At 37.7% G+C, this 18,069-nt stretch overlaps 1 protein-coding gene across 1 annotated transcript in view; it reads left to right on the top strand.

Annotated features, from left to right (window-relative positions):
- The window catches only part of LOC127857036 (potassium channel subfamily T member 1-like), a 43,638-nt gene that overhangs the window by 14,957 nt on the left and 10,612 nt on the right, over positions 1–18,069 (top strand). The window contains exons 5-9 of the mRNA XM_052393313.1: positions 1,300–1,485; positions 7,301–7,406; positions 8,876–9,048; positions 9,597–9,668; positions 11,851–11,985. Of these exons, the coding sequence (XP_052249273.1) occupies positions 1,300–1,485; positions 7,301–7,406; positions 8,876–9,048; positions 9,597–9,668; positions 11,851–11,985 (672 nt within the window). The remainder of the gene's footprint in view (positions 1–1,299; positions 1,486–7,300; positions 7,407–8,875; positions 9,049–9,596; positions 9,669–11,850; positions 11,986–18,069) is intronic.

Below are 18,069 nucleotides of genomic sequence, written 5' to 3'. Positions count from 1 at the left end.
GTTGAGGTCTGGGTATGGAAGTGTGTATTGTTGAGATCTGGGAAGGGAAGTGTGTTGTTGAGATTGGGGTAGGGAAGTGTGTTGTTGAGATCTCTGTATGGAAGTGAGTATTGTTGAGATCTGGGTAGGGAAGTGTGTATTGTTGAGATCTGGGTATGGAAGTGTTTATTGTTGAGATCTGGGATGGGAAGTGTGTTGTTGAGATTGGGTTAGGGAAGTGTGTTGTTGAGACCTGGGTATGGAAGTGTGTTGTTGAGATCTGGGTAGGGAAGTGTTTATTGTTGAGATCTGGGAAGGGAAGTGTCTGTTGTTGAGATCTGGGTAGGGAAGTGTGTTGTTGAGATCTAGGTATAGAAGTGTGTATTGTTGAGATCTGGGTATGGAAGTGAGTATTGTTGAGATCTCTGTATGGAAGTGAGTATTGTTGAGATCTGGGTAGGGAAGTGTGTATTGTTGAGATCTGGGTATGGAAGTGTTTATTGTTGAGATCTGGGATGGGAAGTGTGTTGTTGAGATTGGGTTAGGGAAGTGTGTTGTTGAGACCTGGGTATGGAAGTGTGTTGTTGAGATCTGGGTAGGGAAGTGTTTATTGTTGAGATCTGGGAAGGGAAGTGTCTGTTGTTGAGATCTGGGTAGGGAAGTGTGTTGTTGAGATCTAGGTATAGAAGTGTGTATTGTTGAGATCTGGGTATGGAAGTGAGTATTGTTGAGATCTGGGCAGGGAAGTGTGTTTTGTTGAGATCTGGGTATGAAAGTGTGTATTGTTGAGATCTGTGTAGGGAAGTGTGTATTGTTGAGATCTGGGAAGGGAAGTGTGTATTGTTGAGATCTGGGTAGGGAAGTGTGTATTGTTGAGATCTAGGTAGGGAAGTGTGTATTGTTGAGATCTGGGTAGGGAAGTGTGTTGTTGAGATCTGGGTAGGGAAGTGTGTGGTTGAGATCTGGGTAGGGAAGTACATGTTGTTGAGATCTGTGTAAGGATGTGTGTGTTGTTGATTTGTGTGGCCTATTTACGTTGAGTGTTCAAGGGCCTTGTGTAACCGCTCTGAGGCCATATTAGTTACTCAATCTAGATGAAACTTGCTTACAATGTTTATTTTGACTATATGTAGGCCAGAATTGTTTCAATGGATGCATTGAAATTCTCTTGAGGCCATATTTGTGGCTAGAATCTACCTTTACAGTAAATAATTATAGGCTATGTTTTAATCTGGTTTAAGTGTGGTCAGTTCTCCCAGAATGTGGCAAGGTTTAATGATGTTGTTGCTTGAATACATGATTACACTTTCTGTTTTGCAGTAAACCTGTCTCACAGAGTGAGGGCATGGATAAGTTGAAGTTCAAGGTGGGTCATGTGGACGGGCTGGATGACTCCCCAATACAGAGAATAGACACACCCGCGGACACGTTTGACCACGTGGACGGGACCAATCCGTCCAATCACAGCCAAGTGCTCGACAAGTACCTTGATATGGACCAAGACGAGTAGGTTTATGCTATGTGTTTAAAACGCCTTGTTTTTTTGTTTTATTTTTCTGTTGTGAAAATAGGCAAACATTTGCAGTATTTTTTCCTTAAAGGACAAATGTACAATTATTTGAACTCCTTTCTTGGTAAATGGGGCTTAATGCATTTGCATTAAGTGTTGTATCAGATTGCAGTCTGCACAGGCTAATCAGGGACGACTCTTATCGCCTAAACTGGATTTTTGTTTAAAAATTCAATAAAAGCAGAAAGTGTGGTCCCTGATTAGCCTGTGCAATCGGCACAGGCTAATCATGGATGATACTTGACACACATGCATTAAACACCCAGTTCCCGGAGTGTGTCTATATATATTTATAGGCTTTTATTTTATAGATTGTTTTCTGGTGTTGAAGTAGGCAAACATTTACAGTTTTGCTTTCCTTTAAGGGTGTATGAACATTATTTTTAGCTAGTATCTTTAAAAACAAGCATTGCCTATAAGACGTGCAAAGTAGTATAGTTTGAATGTTAGTGGACCATAATAGCATATTATACACATTGTAGTAACTAGTAAGTTAGTAACTATGGTTTGAGCTACATTTAGTCTATGTGGATGGTGACATCATTTGTAATGCATGTTTCACTGTTTTATACTAGGCTCTTCCCATGGTTTTGTGACTGGATGTATGTACACTGATAAATGTATAAGAATCAAGACAATCCAGAAAATAATGAAGACATAAATGCTTACTAACACTCGCTTATCTTTTAGTAAAGGCAAGTGATATATTCTAATATAATAAAGGCCAATAATGACACACACAAAAAATAAAACAGGAAATCTTACAATATGCCAGCTTTTAGACATTGTATTGTAAGTATGTTGTATGTTTATTACCTCAATACAACAGTCATAAATAATATGTATTCACATAGGTATAAAAGAGAAAAAAAAATACATGTATGTATTGATTACTACTACTGAAAGCATATCATGTATTGCATTTGCGAAAATATCTTTCTATCCACTACAAATTCACTTTTTGTGATTATAATATAGTGACCAACTCAGAACTGGTTTAAAAGAAGGTCGTCCAAAATGTGTCACATCAAAGTCACATACATGTATCAGTATCGTCATGGTAAAACGCGTCAAATGTCATGGTATTAAATAAACAATTAATATTTAAGTTTTCATTAAAAAAAAACATCCACCGATATGCATTTTCTAAGCAGATTTCAGGTATTCCAAATTGCTTCATGTATTCCGAATCGCAACAATGGCAGTATTTGGTTACATCAACCTTATACTAGTATCAAACCGGCTTTACCCTTTTCTGTTTTTCATTACACTTTTATTGCACGTATATGTGATTGTTTGGCATGGTACTTCGACGTTATCTTTTTTGTTTGATTGGTGGGTTTTCATGTACCTATCGCTTTCTAGAGCGGTACACACTTCGTTACGCCGTCTTTTTTAATCTTGGCATCCTCAACATATATAACTGGCGTCTTGATATCTGGAAATAGTTAGCATAGTATTCCGTTTAGTAGGCATAGTATTCCGTTTGATGCATATTAAAACATAAGTATGTCCATATGTGTTAAAATAAACAGGTAAGAATTACACTGTGTTAATAATACCGTCGAATGTTACAACAAACACTCAATGTTAGCGTTAAGTACGCGATAAAACATATAATAATAAAAATTAATAATATAACAATTAATAGAAAAAAGATAACTCTTGTTTTCCTCAAGTGAAAATGTTTTCCAAAACATTCGCACCAATGCGGAATTCATTCACGAAAGTTATTTCGCATAAAACCTTCTAACCTAGGAAAGAGCTGTTTATCATTTGGAAGTCAGGTCCCAAAATGTGCTTTAAAGGAAGTTTAGTTCCAAAAATGGGGGTTAACCTGTTATAATTAGGCATTAAATGAATTAATAGACATAAAAACGCATCGAGATAATAAAATAATCGTGATTTTTGTTATATTTTACTGTAAACATGCACAAATACTGTTTATTATGAGAGAAAATGATATTCAAACATCCAACATCTCGAAGGTCAAGAAATTAAACAACAAATTACTAATTAATTAGTCAACGGTTTTGCTTCAATAACTTTTTTATTCCAACGTCTACGGTATTGAAACGAAAAAAAACAGAGGGGAGCACAAACATCGTAGAGCCGTAGAGCCGAAGGGGGTTATTCATTTAAAAGAAATGTAAACATAAACTGGCTTACCGGGTGAAAATATCCGCTACTCCTTCACGAAAAACACCTGAACGACGCCATCTTTGAAGTTTTGCAACAACTTTCTCACTTAAACGCGGTAAGCTCCCGTATACGCATGCCCTGCTGATAAATGTTTGTCATAAAAATTCAAATAAGATATGGTAACATCACAATCATTGTCTACACCTTTTTAACTTAGTTTCTAAGATAGCTGGAAGTTACAATTTGCAAGTTATAGCCTTGTACACTATAATTAATACTAAAAAGATTTGCTAAAACAACTTTTTTTTTAGTTTTAATAATATATAGCCAGGAAAATGATATTTATAAAAACAAATTTTTCTACATGCTTGTTTTATAAATAATGTGCTTTGTGTTAATCACTAATCTAATACTTGTATTTAACATGATTAAGCTGTGATCAAAAGATTGCTTTCGGACACACCCAAGTACTTAGTGAAAGTGAATTTCAGAATTAACATTGATTTTTTGTGTCGTGTTCTGAGAAAATGGGCTTAATGCACCTGCATAAAGTGTCATCCCAGATTAGCCTGTGCAGTCCCCACAGGCAAATCAGGGACAACACTTTCCGCTTTTATGACATTTTTATTTTAAATGAAGTCTCTTCTTAGCAAAAATCCAATTAACACGGAAAGTGTCATCCCTGATTTGCCTGTGAAGACTGCATAGGCTAATCTGGGACGACACTACGCACAGGCATTAAACCCAGTTTTCTCAGAACGCGACTCATTTTATAAATTTCATGTGGGAAACAGATATCTTTGAGAGACTTGTAATTGATATTGCATCAAATTAAATACAAAATGTCTAAGAAAAGTGACACTAAATAATATTTAGCTCGGCTGTTTTCTGAGAAAACCCGAGGTTTTGTCATAGCCAACTCCGCCGTCCACGTCGTGCTAAAACCTTAACATTGGCTCTAAATCAAAGTGCTTCCATCTAAAGCTTTGAAACTTCATATGTAGCTGCACCTTGATGAGTTCTACCCATCATACCCATTTTTGGGTCACAAGGTCAAAGGTCAAGGTCACTGTAACCTCTAATATTCTTCTTATGAGCTTTCATTTATTCAAAACGCGTTGGCACCTGCTATGTGGTGCTCTTGTTGTTTATAAATTTTAAGTGTTTTAAATTCAGACTGAGTTGAAATTGATTGGTTTATCATGTTGTATATTGTTTTCTCGCAAACTGTACCCTTTTGAACTATATTAATGTATCTTTGGTTTTTCTTTCAGTAAAAATTCTAGCACTTGCAACTAAAAAATATATAGTATCTCATAACTAGTAATAGAAAAGAGCCACATGATATGAATTGTGTCTTATGCAAAATCAGCCTATGTAGCTCAAACCAGCCTACACAGGCTCGCTGATGAGATCACAAAACTTGTGTGAATGTATAGAGGACAACGTTTGTCCATACCAGACTGAGAATTTGCACAGGCTGGTTTGGAGTTGGCTGATTTGGCATAAGACCTATTTTTGCATCATGCAGCTTACACTAAGTTTTTGGACACTTTGACAAAATATATTTGTTCCTGTCCAAAAATTTAGATACAATTTTTTTTTTTATATACAGGTGTCCGAAAATTTAGAGACAGATATGTTATGTTTGTTTGTTTTTTAATTATCATATCAAAATAAAAACAACAAATTAATGTGCAATAAGTGTATTGTGTCATACTCTTCTTTCTCTGCTTTTTAATAAATTCAATTTCACATCTTTGCAATCTCTTACCTGAAATTTTATATAAAAATAAAAAAAGCTTAAACATATTGCTTTCTTAATACATGTACAATATCATTTCAAATGCTGTTGGGTAAAACATTGTTATACCCCCACAAACGAAGTTTAGGGGTGTAAATAGGAGTGAACTTGTCTGTCTGTCTGTCTGTGGGTCCGTCTGTATTAAGTGTCCGCTCTCCAATTCAAGTTGTTTTTATCCTATCTTCACCAAACTTGGTCAGAAGTTTTATCAAGATGATCTTTAGGCCAAGTTCGAACATGGGCCTTGCCGGGTCAAAAACTAGGTCAATGGGTCACTTAGTGCGTTTTAAACATTGAGCATGGTGTCTGCTGTTTTATTGAAGTAGTTTACTTCCAATCTTCACCAAACTTGGTCAGATGTTTTATATAGATGATGTCTAGGCCATGTTCGAACATGGGCCATGCCGAGCCAAAAACTAGGTCACGGGGTCACTTAATGCGTTTTACTTATTCAGCATAGTGTTCCATATTTCAAGTACTCATCATCCGCTCTTCACCAAACTTAGAAGTTTTATCTAGATGATCTCTAGGCCATATGGAACATTGGCCATTCCGGTCCAAAAACTAGGTCACATGGTCACTTAGTGCGTTTTACTCATTCAGCATAGTGTTCCATATTTCAAGTACTTTTCATCCGCTCTTCATGTGGGGGTATTTGTCAAGTCTGTGACAAAGCTCTAGTTTATTACCAGTAAACATAGTAGTTTACACAATTTCAGTTTAAAAAAGGTGTGTCCGAAAAATATTAGAATGACCAAAGAGTAATTATGGTATATCTTACATTTATATTGAACATACGCAACTTTGATTTTGGATCTTTGTTAGTCTACTGGTTGACACTTTATCACAACTTGAGATCTACAAAACTGAAAGTACAATAAAAAAAATCTGCAATTCAAAGATTTTTGCTATCAGAAATTCAATTTAGTGCATTGAATCTATTTTTAAAGGGGCCTTTTCACAGATTTTGGTATATTTTGAAGTTTGTAATTAAATGCTTTATATTGATAATTGTAAACATTGGATCTAAGAAGCTCCAGTAAAAAATCAATAATAAAATATAAAAAAATAAAAAAAATAACCTCAGGAGGGCTTGAACCAGTGACCCCTGGAGTCCTGGAGTAAAAATCAATTAGACCACTTGGCCATCCTGCCAAGTATGTATGACTAACGTATTTTATACTTAATATAAGCAATCTTCGTAGTTTCACAAAATTAAACAACAACAACAGAACTGTCCAAATTATTCAATCGTTTCGCGTTGTAACGCTTTATAATTTTCAGGTTTTTAAATCGCATATAATGAATATATTAGAGCATGGTTAATGTTCAGTTTTACTGTTTCCTCACAAATATCATAACTACACAAAAATCATAACTAAAACGAAAATTTGCAAATCTGAAACAACTTTTTTCAATTTTGTCAATTTGCCAAAACGTGAAAAGGCCCCTTTAATCAAAATAATATTAAGATGATATAATATAAAGTTATTCAATTGGAATATTTAAAACCAGGTTTTGAAATGAGCTGAAAAAAATTAAAATTCTAGAATACTTTTTAAATTTATCTTTTTGAAAAAAAATCATGCGTGTATTTTTTGCTTGTTTAAATATCGTTAGTTTATACATTCTGTTTGGAATATAAAAAGTTTTTGGACTGATCATTTTGCCATCAGTGAAAGGTCCCTTAAAATAAACCCTAAGGTTCTTTGTGAACCACAGATCAGATTAATTATTTGAATGATTATTTGAATGATTAATTGAATGCCAAATGATTGAAACACAATCTGTTTACCTCCTTCTAGGTTTATCACTGGTCCACCCCCAGTGACCTTGTATGTGGGGTCAAAGAGGGCCATCTGTCACCTGATGAGGGAACAGCGACCGCTTTGCTGCCTGGAATGGGGATTGGTGAGTTTGATACATGGGTGATTGAAGTGGAAAACATGGGTGATTGAAGTGGAATAAAGTGTGATTAAAGTGGGATAAACATGTGAATCAAGTGGAATAAAAGTGTGATTGATGAGGGATAGAGGTGTGATTGAAGTGGAGTACATGTGCAATCCATGAGTGATTGAAATTCGATAAAAATGTGATTAGAATGGGATAAATGTGTGATTGAATATATAAAAAAGTGTGATTGAAGAGGGATGCAATTAATTGTTATTGAAGTGGGATACATGTATGGTAGAAGAGATATACATGTGTAATTGAAGAGGGATACAAGTGTGATTGAAGTGGGATAGAAGTGTCTATTGAAGTGGGATACAAGTGTAATTGAAGTGGGATACATGTGTTATTGAAGTGGGATACAATTGTGATTGAAGAGGGATACAAGTGTTATTTAAGTGGGATTCATGTGTGATTGAAGTGGGATAAAAGTGTGATTGAAGCGGGATACATGTGGGATTGAAGTGGGATACAATTGTGTGATTGAAGTGGGATACAAATGTTCTTGAAGTGGCATACAAGTGGTATACATGTGGGATAGAAGTTGGCAAGAAATTGGATTGAATTAGGATAGAAGTGGCATTTAAGCTGGGTAGAAGTGAGATAGAAGTCATAATGAAGAGTTATTGAAGTATGATTGAAATGATCTATTCGTGTCAATAGTTTATTTGCTTTACGGCCACAGGCCCTTGCATATACATAAACATATACAAAATACAAACAGGTATAATATCAATGAAACATATAGTATTCAATAGTGGTACAGCAAAACAAGTTTTGAAGTTAACAACACTTTACATCTTTCAAATGCATTGTAAATGTAAATGGCAATATTTTGTAAAATGTTTTAATCACAATAGGCCATGGTGTTATTAAATTTGTTTTTTTTTGCTGATTTTTTAACCAGACAAAATAGTAGTATAATCTGGTATCAGTGGACAAAAACATGACGCTTAATTTGTCATGTTCACAACTGAAATAAGACTATCACCCAGAAAAACCCCGTCTTTTTCTCATAATAATATTAGAAATTCTCCCAGAAGTTATCATTTCAATCATAACTTTTTATAAAAAGAATGTCATTCCTTTGTCTCTGATAAACCTGGAAAAGGTTATTGAATGAATCAGATTGTCCAAAGTATTAGCCTCCACTTAAAAAATCCCATTAAGTAAAATATCTTGTGAGTCTATACCTCATCCAAAACAGAGTAGTGTCTTTACAATTCATGTCACTTACTTCAATTAATCAAATCCAGTGAAAGTTATTTATATGAATTCATATTTTTAGAACTTTAAATTTTCTGAATTATTCCTATTTTTAGAAGTATTCCATGATTAGAACTATTTCTATTAAGTGAATTATTCCTATTTTTAGAACTATTCATAGTTTAAGAACTGCTGCTATTTTTATAAATATTCCTATTTTTTAGCACTGCTCCCACTGCACGTATAAGAACACAAATGATGAGCGCTGGACAAATCAGCTGATCATTCTCTCAGCGGAGAAAGCCTGTAACGGAATCTACAACTTTATCGTTCCGCTGCGCTCCCAGTTTATTGGCATGAAATCACTGTGCCCCATCATTCTGCTGCTTGGAGAAACGTAAGTGATGTCAGCTTATAAACATAAAAATTGTTGTCTATCTGGGGCAACATAATGTAACTTCAACTTGAATAGTCACATTCAGTAAAGGTCATCATTATTATTGTTGTTTATTATTATGAATCATATATCTGAACGTTAAACAGGCGTATCTGGATAGCTCTTCTTAACAAACGATGAAACAACTACAGCAGGAAAGCCGACATTGATGCCTTGACTAAATGAATGTACTAAAACAAATTGTTCAGGGTTGGCATTGAGGCCTTTAAAATTTGAATCTGATAAGAAAGGTCTTTTTTAAATATAGCTTTTTAAGGGATTAAACATGCGTAAAAAAAATCTTAAGTGGTAAAGGGTTAAAACTTATGAGGGGATGTAAGGTGTACATTATACACAACATGTTAGGGTATGCCCTACCTACTGTGTATTTGTTTCACTCTGTATCATTCATGTGTTGTCTTCACTGTTTGTTTGCAGGCCAGACACTATGTTCCTGGAGACAATTCATACTGTATCATTCATGTGATGTCTTTACTGTTTGTTTGCAGGCCAGACACAATGTTCCTGGAGACGGTTTCATACTTCCCACTGGTGTACTGGATGTTGGGGTCCATTACCAGGTTTGTTTCATACTTCCCATTGGTCTACTGGATGTTGGGGTCCATTTCCAGGTTTGTTTCATACTTCCCACTGGTCTACTGGATGTTGGGGTCCATTACCAGGTTTGTTTCATACTTCCCACTGGTCTACTGGATGTTGGGGTCCATTACTAGGTTTGTTTCATACTTCCCACTGGTCTACTGGATGTTGGGGTCCATTACCAGGTTTGTTTCATACTTTCCACTGGTCTACTGGATGTTGGGGTCCATTGCCAGGTTTGTTTCATACATCCCACTGGTCTACTGGATGTTGGGGTCCATTACCAGGTTTGTTTCATACTTCCCACTGGTCTACTGGATGTTGGGGTCCATTACCAGGTTTGTTTCATACTTCCCACTTGTCTACTGGATGTTGGGGTCCATTACCAGGTTTGGGTCAAGAATGACAATGTATTAGTTGAGCCTTGTTCTGGGAAAACTGGTCTAAATACATGTTCTTAAAGTTCTGTTCCATATTACCCTGTGCAGTCCACATGCTTATCTGGGACAAAACTTTATGCGCTCATTACCTAAAGTCAGTTTTTCCAGAATAAGGCTCATGTACGAGGCTGACTAGCTCAGCTTTGTTTTTGTGGGGAAAAAATGTATTTTCACCATGGAATATTACTAAGTTGCATGTTATACACAGTTCAGGTGTAAGCATGTTTATCTGCTATCTATATAATAATGGACATAAGATGACCGAGTCTTAATAAATTAGGGGTGTGGTCAACATCAGTTGGTAGGGCTGTGGACTACAAATCTTATGATCACCTTTTTTCCCTGACCAGCAGCAGGACTTTTGTTGAGGTGGTTATACAATGAGCTCTAGAAATGGTTTGCTTTCTGTTTCCGCCAGATGTATTGTGTGGGGGATTGGTTAAAATTCTCCTCTTTCCTCTGATTCAAGAAGTGCAGTTTCCAGTTACTGATCAATTAGTGCAGTCGTCAGATACTAGTCAAGTAGTGCAGTTGTCAGTTACTGATCAAGTAGGTCGGTTGTCTGTTACATGTCAAGTATTGCAGTTGTCAGTTACAGGTCAAGTATTGAATTTGTAAGTTACTGGTCAAGTAGTGCAGTTGTTAGTTAATTATCAAGTAGTGCAGTTGTCAGTTACTGGTCAATTAGTACAGTTGTCAGTTACTGGTAAAAAGTGCAGTGGTCAGTTACTGGTCAAGTAGTGAAGTTGTCTGTTACTGGTCAAAAAGTGCAGTTGTCAGTTACTGGTCATGTAGTAAAGTTGTCTGTTACTAGTCAAGTAGTGAAGTTGTCTGTTACTAGTCAAGTAGTGAAGTTGTCTGTTACTAGTCAAGTAGTGCAGTTTTCAGTCAATGGTCAATTACTGCACATGTCAGTTTCTGGTCAAGTAGTGCAGTTGACAGTTACTGATCAAGTAGTGCAATTGTCAGTTACTGATCAACTAGTGCAGTTGTCTGTTACTGCTATAAGCCTTGTCATAAGTTACTGGTTAACCTGAGCTGACCCTTAAAGTGATAGTAGTTTAGCTCATCTCATTGGTGTCTCTTAAATAATGTTAACAGCTATAAAATATAAAATAAAAATCAACAAGATATTAATCAAACAATAGACTGTCTGGATGATTAACCCTCTAAATAGATATGCTTCCATGAATTGTCATTGTCACTTCCATATGCAGCGTAATACAATTACAAATACTAGTTTGCAGTACTAATGAGCCTAACATTTACCCAAGCCTTTTAGAGCAGTTTTGGCCCCTGCTTTGTGTCCCTTGTTGCGGCCTTATAATAGTCTTTGTTTGATGGCCCCAGCATTGTCTCCCATGTTGTGGCACCTAAATTGTTTACCCTGTTATAACCCCTGGATTGTTTATTTTATTATGGCCCCTGAATTGTTTTCCTTATGGTGGCCCTTAAATTGTTTCCCTTGTTGTCACCCATGAATTGTCTCCCTTGTTTTGGCAGATGAATTTTCTCCCTTGTTGTTTCTCCTGCATTGTCTCCCTTGTTATGGCCAATGAGTTGTCTCCCTTCTTATGGCTGATGAATTGTCCACTTCTTATGACCCATTAATTGTCTCTTTTGTTGTGACCCCTTAATTGTCTCCCTTATTTTTGAATTGTATCCCTTGTTTTTGCACTGAATTAACTCCCTCGTTTATGAATGGTCTCTCTTGTTTTTGCAGTGTTGATGACCTTCTCAAGGCAGGCATCAACAAAGCCTCACATCTTGTGGTTGTCAACAAAGAAATGGTCCAATCAGATTGCGAGGACACGCTGGCAGACTCAGAGACCATTGTAGCAGTTCAGACCATATTCAAGTATGTGAGGACCCTCAATAGCTATAGTAAATGGCTCAAATTAGAGAACAATCTAAATCAAGTTAAAACAACAAAAAGTTGTATATGTATGTATCGTGCTGCTTATTATAATATTAATAAAATTTATAAAAAAAATGGAAAAGAAAATACATTGAAATAACAAGGAATAAGTATGTTCAGTGTTTAGAAATAGGATTTACAGTGTTTAGAAATATCAGTGAAAGTAAATATTTTCATTATATTATTGCATTATATTATCCTCCAAAAATAACTTATCCAGAACAAAGAGAGATATTTCAAGCTTACTTTTCAATGATGCATATCCAACTCCTATCAAGACCTCAGTTCATATAGTAAATGGGTGGGAAGGGTCAAGGTCAGGTAAACCCTACACAAATCAGAGAAATGTAAAAATTCTCAATAACTCCTTAATTGGTTTGGAATTGTAAGTAAATTTCATATATAGTTTTATTATAAAGACCTCACTTTTTGACAGCATATGGGGACACATTGGGTCACCATTATAAAAGATATCCTTCACATTTATTTTATTTATGAATATTTTAAAACACTGTAACACTTAGTATGTATACCATTTGTTATTGACACTTTCCACTAAAGCAAATAAGAGACTTTCTTTAAATGAAAAATATAATAAAAGATGAAAGTGTCATCCCTGATAAGGGGACTGCGTTTTAATGTCATAAATACTGACCTGTTATCGTATGCTTATACTTTCCAAGGGGAAATAACTCATCCGGAATTTTAACTGGGAATCCGCCACCTCAATACCGTAATACAGGCCAGGTTAAACATAGTGCAATGCAACCTAGCCAAAAATCGGTAACCAACCCTCAATATTCTTTCCGGATCAACCAGGTGTATACGTGTCTTTTACGGCTCTGAATTAAAATATTGTTTTTCACTTGGTTGATTGGGGTTTTGAATAGATAAATTGTTTTATTTATCTTTTTATTTCTCATTCGGATTAATTTGTGTGGATTTAATGGATTTTGTTTCATTTGTAAAAGGTAAGCCATGCTTGTTTTTATCGAACAATGGTTTATTTCTACCATGCTGGGTGTTTTCAGGCGCGAACGACCACGTGCAAAACGTGCTCTTCTAATACATTGCTAGAACGTGCAAAGCATGTTCTTCTAATGTGTTACGAGATCGTGCAAAGCGTGTTCTTCTATTGACAGATTGTTTATCATTTGCCATTGTGTGCAATAATGATTTTAACGTTCCGTATGACAATCTAATTGATCGTCATTTTATTTTTCATCTGTTTTGAATTAAACTTTTGTTTAATTTATGATCTACGGCAGTATTATTATAATTTTCATTATGGTCAAATAATGATTTTATGTGCCGTATGATAATCTGGTCTGTGACCAGTTTATGGTTGAATATGCTTTGCTCTTGTTTTTCATATATTCGACTACATGATGGTCGCAGAAACAAGAGTGGATAAATACCCGGTGACTTCGCAGATCATGGATGATAGTTGCAGTATCAGTCACCGGGTATCGGGCACGATCGCGACCGTACTATGCTAAGTCTCTTAGACAGTCGGTCAACATCAGACCATATGGCGACACCCGTCAGCCGGTCTTTGCCCGATGGCATTGGTCAAGGACATCGACCAATGCCGGACCATTTGGCATCCGCCATACGGTCATTATCCGGTGACAACACTGGTCATGATATGACCGGTACGTCACCGGGGACGTTGATCACGGACCATTGATCGACGTCTGACCGGCCGGTCCGGTCACCGGTCATGTCACCGGTCCGGTCCGGTCATTGATCACCGGTCACCGGTCCGGTCACCGGTCATGTCACCGGTCCGGTCCGGTCACCGGTCCAGTCCGGTCACCGGTCCGGTCACCGGTCCGGTCATTGATCACCGGTCCGGTCACCGGTCCGGTCCGGTCACCGGTCATGTCACCGGTCATGTCACCGGTCCGGTCCGGTCACCGGTCCGGTCATTGATCACCGGTCCGGTCCGGTCACCGGTCATGTCACCGGTCCGGTCACCGGTCATGTCACCGGTCCGGTCACCGGTCATGTCACCGGTCCGGTCCGGTCACCGGTCATGTCACCGGTCCGGTCATGTCACCGGTCCGGTCATGTCAACGGTCCGGTCCGGTCACCGGTCCGGTCATTGATCACCGCTCCGGTCACCGGTCAACAGTCATCAGTTAGGCCTGCCACCGATAACACCAGTCACCGGTCAAGAAGAAGAACTCGGTCTTCTTCATTGAATTATTCTCCTATTCTTCGTTGAATACATCGTCTTCATCAAGGATTAGACATCGGACACGCTCTTCTTCGTCGAGCAGTTCTCATTGTCGCGGCTCTCGTAAGCGATCACGTTGTCACTCACGGAGACGTTATTCTAGAAGATCTCGGTCTCATCACAGCCGATCCACATCTCGCCCGATCCAGATCTCGACATCGCAGGAAACGAGGACGTCGTCAACCTTCACGTAGACATCAGCGGACTGCATTGAGCACCACTGGATATTTATCGAACATACCTCTCCTTCATTGAGCAGTTCTCGGCGTTGATACGCTCGTAAGCGATCATGTCAATGCTCACGGAGACAATATTGTAGAAGACAATATTTCCAGCGTAGCCGAACAATATTTCGGCATCGAAGTTATATGGATGTCGCCACTTCTCACGTAGGCGTTAATGAACCTACTGGTCATATCGACGTTCTCCATTTTATTCCTTTAGGAATATCATGTCTCCATTCCACGTGTGATGGTTCTTCTTATGGCATCCACACATGTTGCAGTCACCGAGCCGTAGTTGTATACGAACACTAGTTCGTTTAACATTCAGGCTTCGGGATAAGCTGTTCTTTTCTCCACTACGACTACAAGGACACTTATGCCTATTAATACTGATAATCTACCGTTGTTTTCCGGTTAACATTATCAGATGACTTCGTGGATGGTCATTCTTCTGCACCAGATATTTCCATTCTGACGCAGTTATATTATACCGGTCCCGATCACCGGACATCGGTCACCATTCATCGGTCATATCACCGATCACTGATCACCGGTCAGAATAAGTGATGTCTCATCGCCATCGGATTGGATTTTTTTGGCATGATCTTCTTTTCCGAGCAGTGCTTGACATTGATAACAGACCATTTGGATTCCACCATTTTTTCGGTCTTTAACTGGTAACGTCACCGGTCATATTATGACTGGTCCGTTCACCGGGCTACAGTTACCGGTCATTGACCGGTCCGGTTCGGTCACCACTTACCAATTACCGGTATTCCACTGTGTTTTCATCGGTCAATTTTTAGTATCACGGGTATCGTCTACATTACATAGTTGTATACCCCTGGCTATGATTGTATTGAATACTATATTTTATGGATTCAACAATCTACATGACTTTTTGTGTTTTTCAATACTGATTTTCTACTGGCGACGGTCACCAAATCATGCTATATCTGTTATTTGTACTTCTATCTCAACCGGCTACATGCAGACTACTGGTCTTGCAGATAGATCGGCTGAAGTGGGCTCGGAGATTAGCATTGAGGTCGAACATTACTATTTGACCTCTATTAATTTATGTTCGAGACCCGAAGGATGAATTGTTTTAACCGCCTTTACCTGTCGGCTACAGACTTTGCAGTCAGTGTCACGGAACAGTTGGGACACATTAATGACGCTAGCAGGATTAGCAAGACGACATTTGTATCGACTTCTGCTTTTCTATTGCTCCTACGGCAGTGCATATTTTCAAGCTACTGGAATCAACAAGAGTTCTGATACATAGGATTGCCTATCAGATTGACCGCATAGCGGCTACAGTCTTGTAGATGGCTTAGGACCTATTGAACTCAGATCTTAGATCCTAGGATCTGGAGGGACCTCATCTTAAAGTTATTCTTCTATTACACTTCTGGCCATAACAGGCCGTCTTCCTATAACTGGTCGTATTCCTTTCGGAATTCGTCCAGGTTAGAAGTCTTGAAGTAAATGGATTAATCAAGTCAGAATTTAAGACTTCCATGCATTCTACCGGCAAGCGTGGACCCGCTTAAGGTTACCCCTAGGGTTTTCACCTTTTTCTGCCATCACACATCCGATTCCGGAGGTACCACTATCAATCATATTTCCGTACTTCGCAAATCGATGACTTCGCGACCTGTATTATCCAGGATTTTAAAGGCGCCTGTTATTGGTTCAAGAAGAGGCTATATTCTGTAGATAGGTCATTTACTTATAAGTGTTAAACACTGTCCTATTCTACCAATTTTCAAGTGTGTTTGGAGTGGGAAAGTTCGGCTTGCCGTGGTTTCTTTGCCCACCCATCCTTGACAAATGGTTCCGGTCACCGGTCGGTATTTACCGGTCCGGTCACCGGTCCTTCTGCTGAGACGTCTTTTCTTACGTCCGTTTCAGCTTTATTTTTAAGATAATTGTATTAATCTCGGGATTATTTAATGACACAGATTTCCATCTTTTTGTCATTATTTACCACTATTCAGTGGTGTCTAGACTAGAAGATTATCTTGGCAAGAATATAGTTTATTCTACCACAACCTTCCTTACATCTTATACAGATGTGAGCAGATAAGGTTATGGACGATCACATAGAACAACGTATCTTGATTTTCTCAATTATGTGGTATCCTAACGAATATCACCTGCACATATACATCTTGAAAAGCAAAAATTCTTTTTAGCTGTTTTTCATTTACAACACATTTTCACGATTCCTTTGTGATGGTTTCAACTATCACACATCGGTCGTGGTTTACTTACAGACACGGAGGTGATCATATTATCACTCCTTGTAACTGGAAATCAGGAACTTATTCGTTCTTTGCAAGAACAACAAATTTTCTCTATCGTCTTTCTCATACCAGTTCGTCTCAACGCCCTGTTGGACCTTTTGTCCTGCAGTTCTTTCTTTCGAATTATTTTTCCGTTGGGTTCAATAATGTAATCGCGCATGCGCGCCAGTGAAGTTGCAGACGAGTTGCATGGTGTACATAGTATATCAAAGAATGTTGTTTATCATCAAACGCTAGTTATTAGCGTTATGCGATCGTATATCGCAGTGTATACCGGTATGCTGAACAACGTCAACAATGCAGTTCACAGAAATCGATCCAGCAGGGTGTGCGATTGTTATACATTCGTCCATTGACATAAACTGGAATATCTTGCTTTCTTGGTGAGTTTTTGCAATAACTGAGTTTTTGCCATAATTTCATGAAATATACGTAATGAACCATGGGATTATGGTTCTACGACCTTTTAAGTCTCCTGTACAATTATTTTCAGGAAACTTCTTCACAGGTCAAATATCATGTCTCACTGAGACATATTTTTACTGATCCAAACATGTGCCACTTCATGTCTGGCCATTAATAACTTTTAGTTATCTCTACAGAAGAACGTTTTTCTGTTTCTGTAACGTTGTTAGAGTTTCAATCCTTGTTACTTGTGCAAGGATAATTCCATCAGAACTGTATAAAGGTTCTATGGAAATTCATTTTTTTTTTACTGGGTAATTGAGAGCATAGTTATTACCTTAATCACTCTGCTAGATACATAGAGGTTTTTCTCATCTTTTTCTTGATGATAAGAAATTTGTTCTTTTCTTCATTAAAGGATAGAGATTATGCTCTCGTATACCTTGTTTTGTGTAAGTCATCGCAACTCTGTGCTGTCTTACCTATTTTGGAACTGATCCAAACTATGGAACGTCAACACTATGTTTTTCGTTCCTTTACCTTCTTAAGCGGTTTTGACTTGTGTAACATGTTGGGATGCTTAATGAGCTCCCTATGAACCTTTTTCATCAGGCTTATTAACAGTTCCAATATAATTTTAAGACGGTTTTCCTTCTTATTATGGCTTTTACCATACGGAGAAGTGAAATTCATGCTTTTTCTGTTGAATACGACCAATTCCAGTTGGATCTATTGTCGTTTTCACTTTGTTGTGTCAGCCAGGATTCCTTGCTTAATATCAAGTCCTCTATATGGCTTCTACCTTCAAGTTTCCAAGTTTTCTTAAACTGGTAGTCATGAA

The sequence above is a fragment of the Dreissena polymorpha genome, chromosome 14 (assembly GCF_020536995.1).
Source record: "Dreissena polymorpha isolate Duluth1 chromosome 14, UMN_Dpol_1.0, whole genome shotgun sequence".
In the NCBI taxonomy this organism is placed as follows: domain Eukaryota; kingdom Metazoa; phylum Mollusca; class Bivalvia; order Myida; family Dreissenidae; genus Dreissena; species Dreissena polymorpha.
Note: the sequence above shows the minus strand (reverse complement) of the source record. Positions and strands in the feature narration are given on the sequence as shown.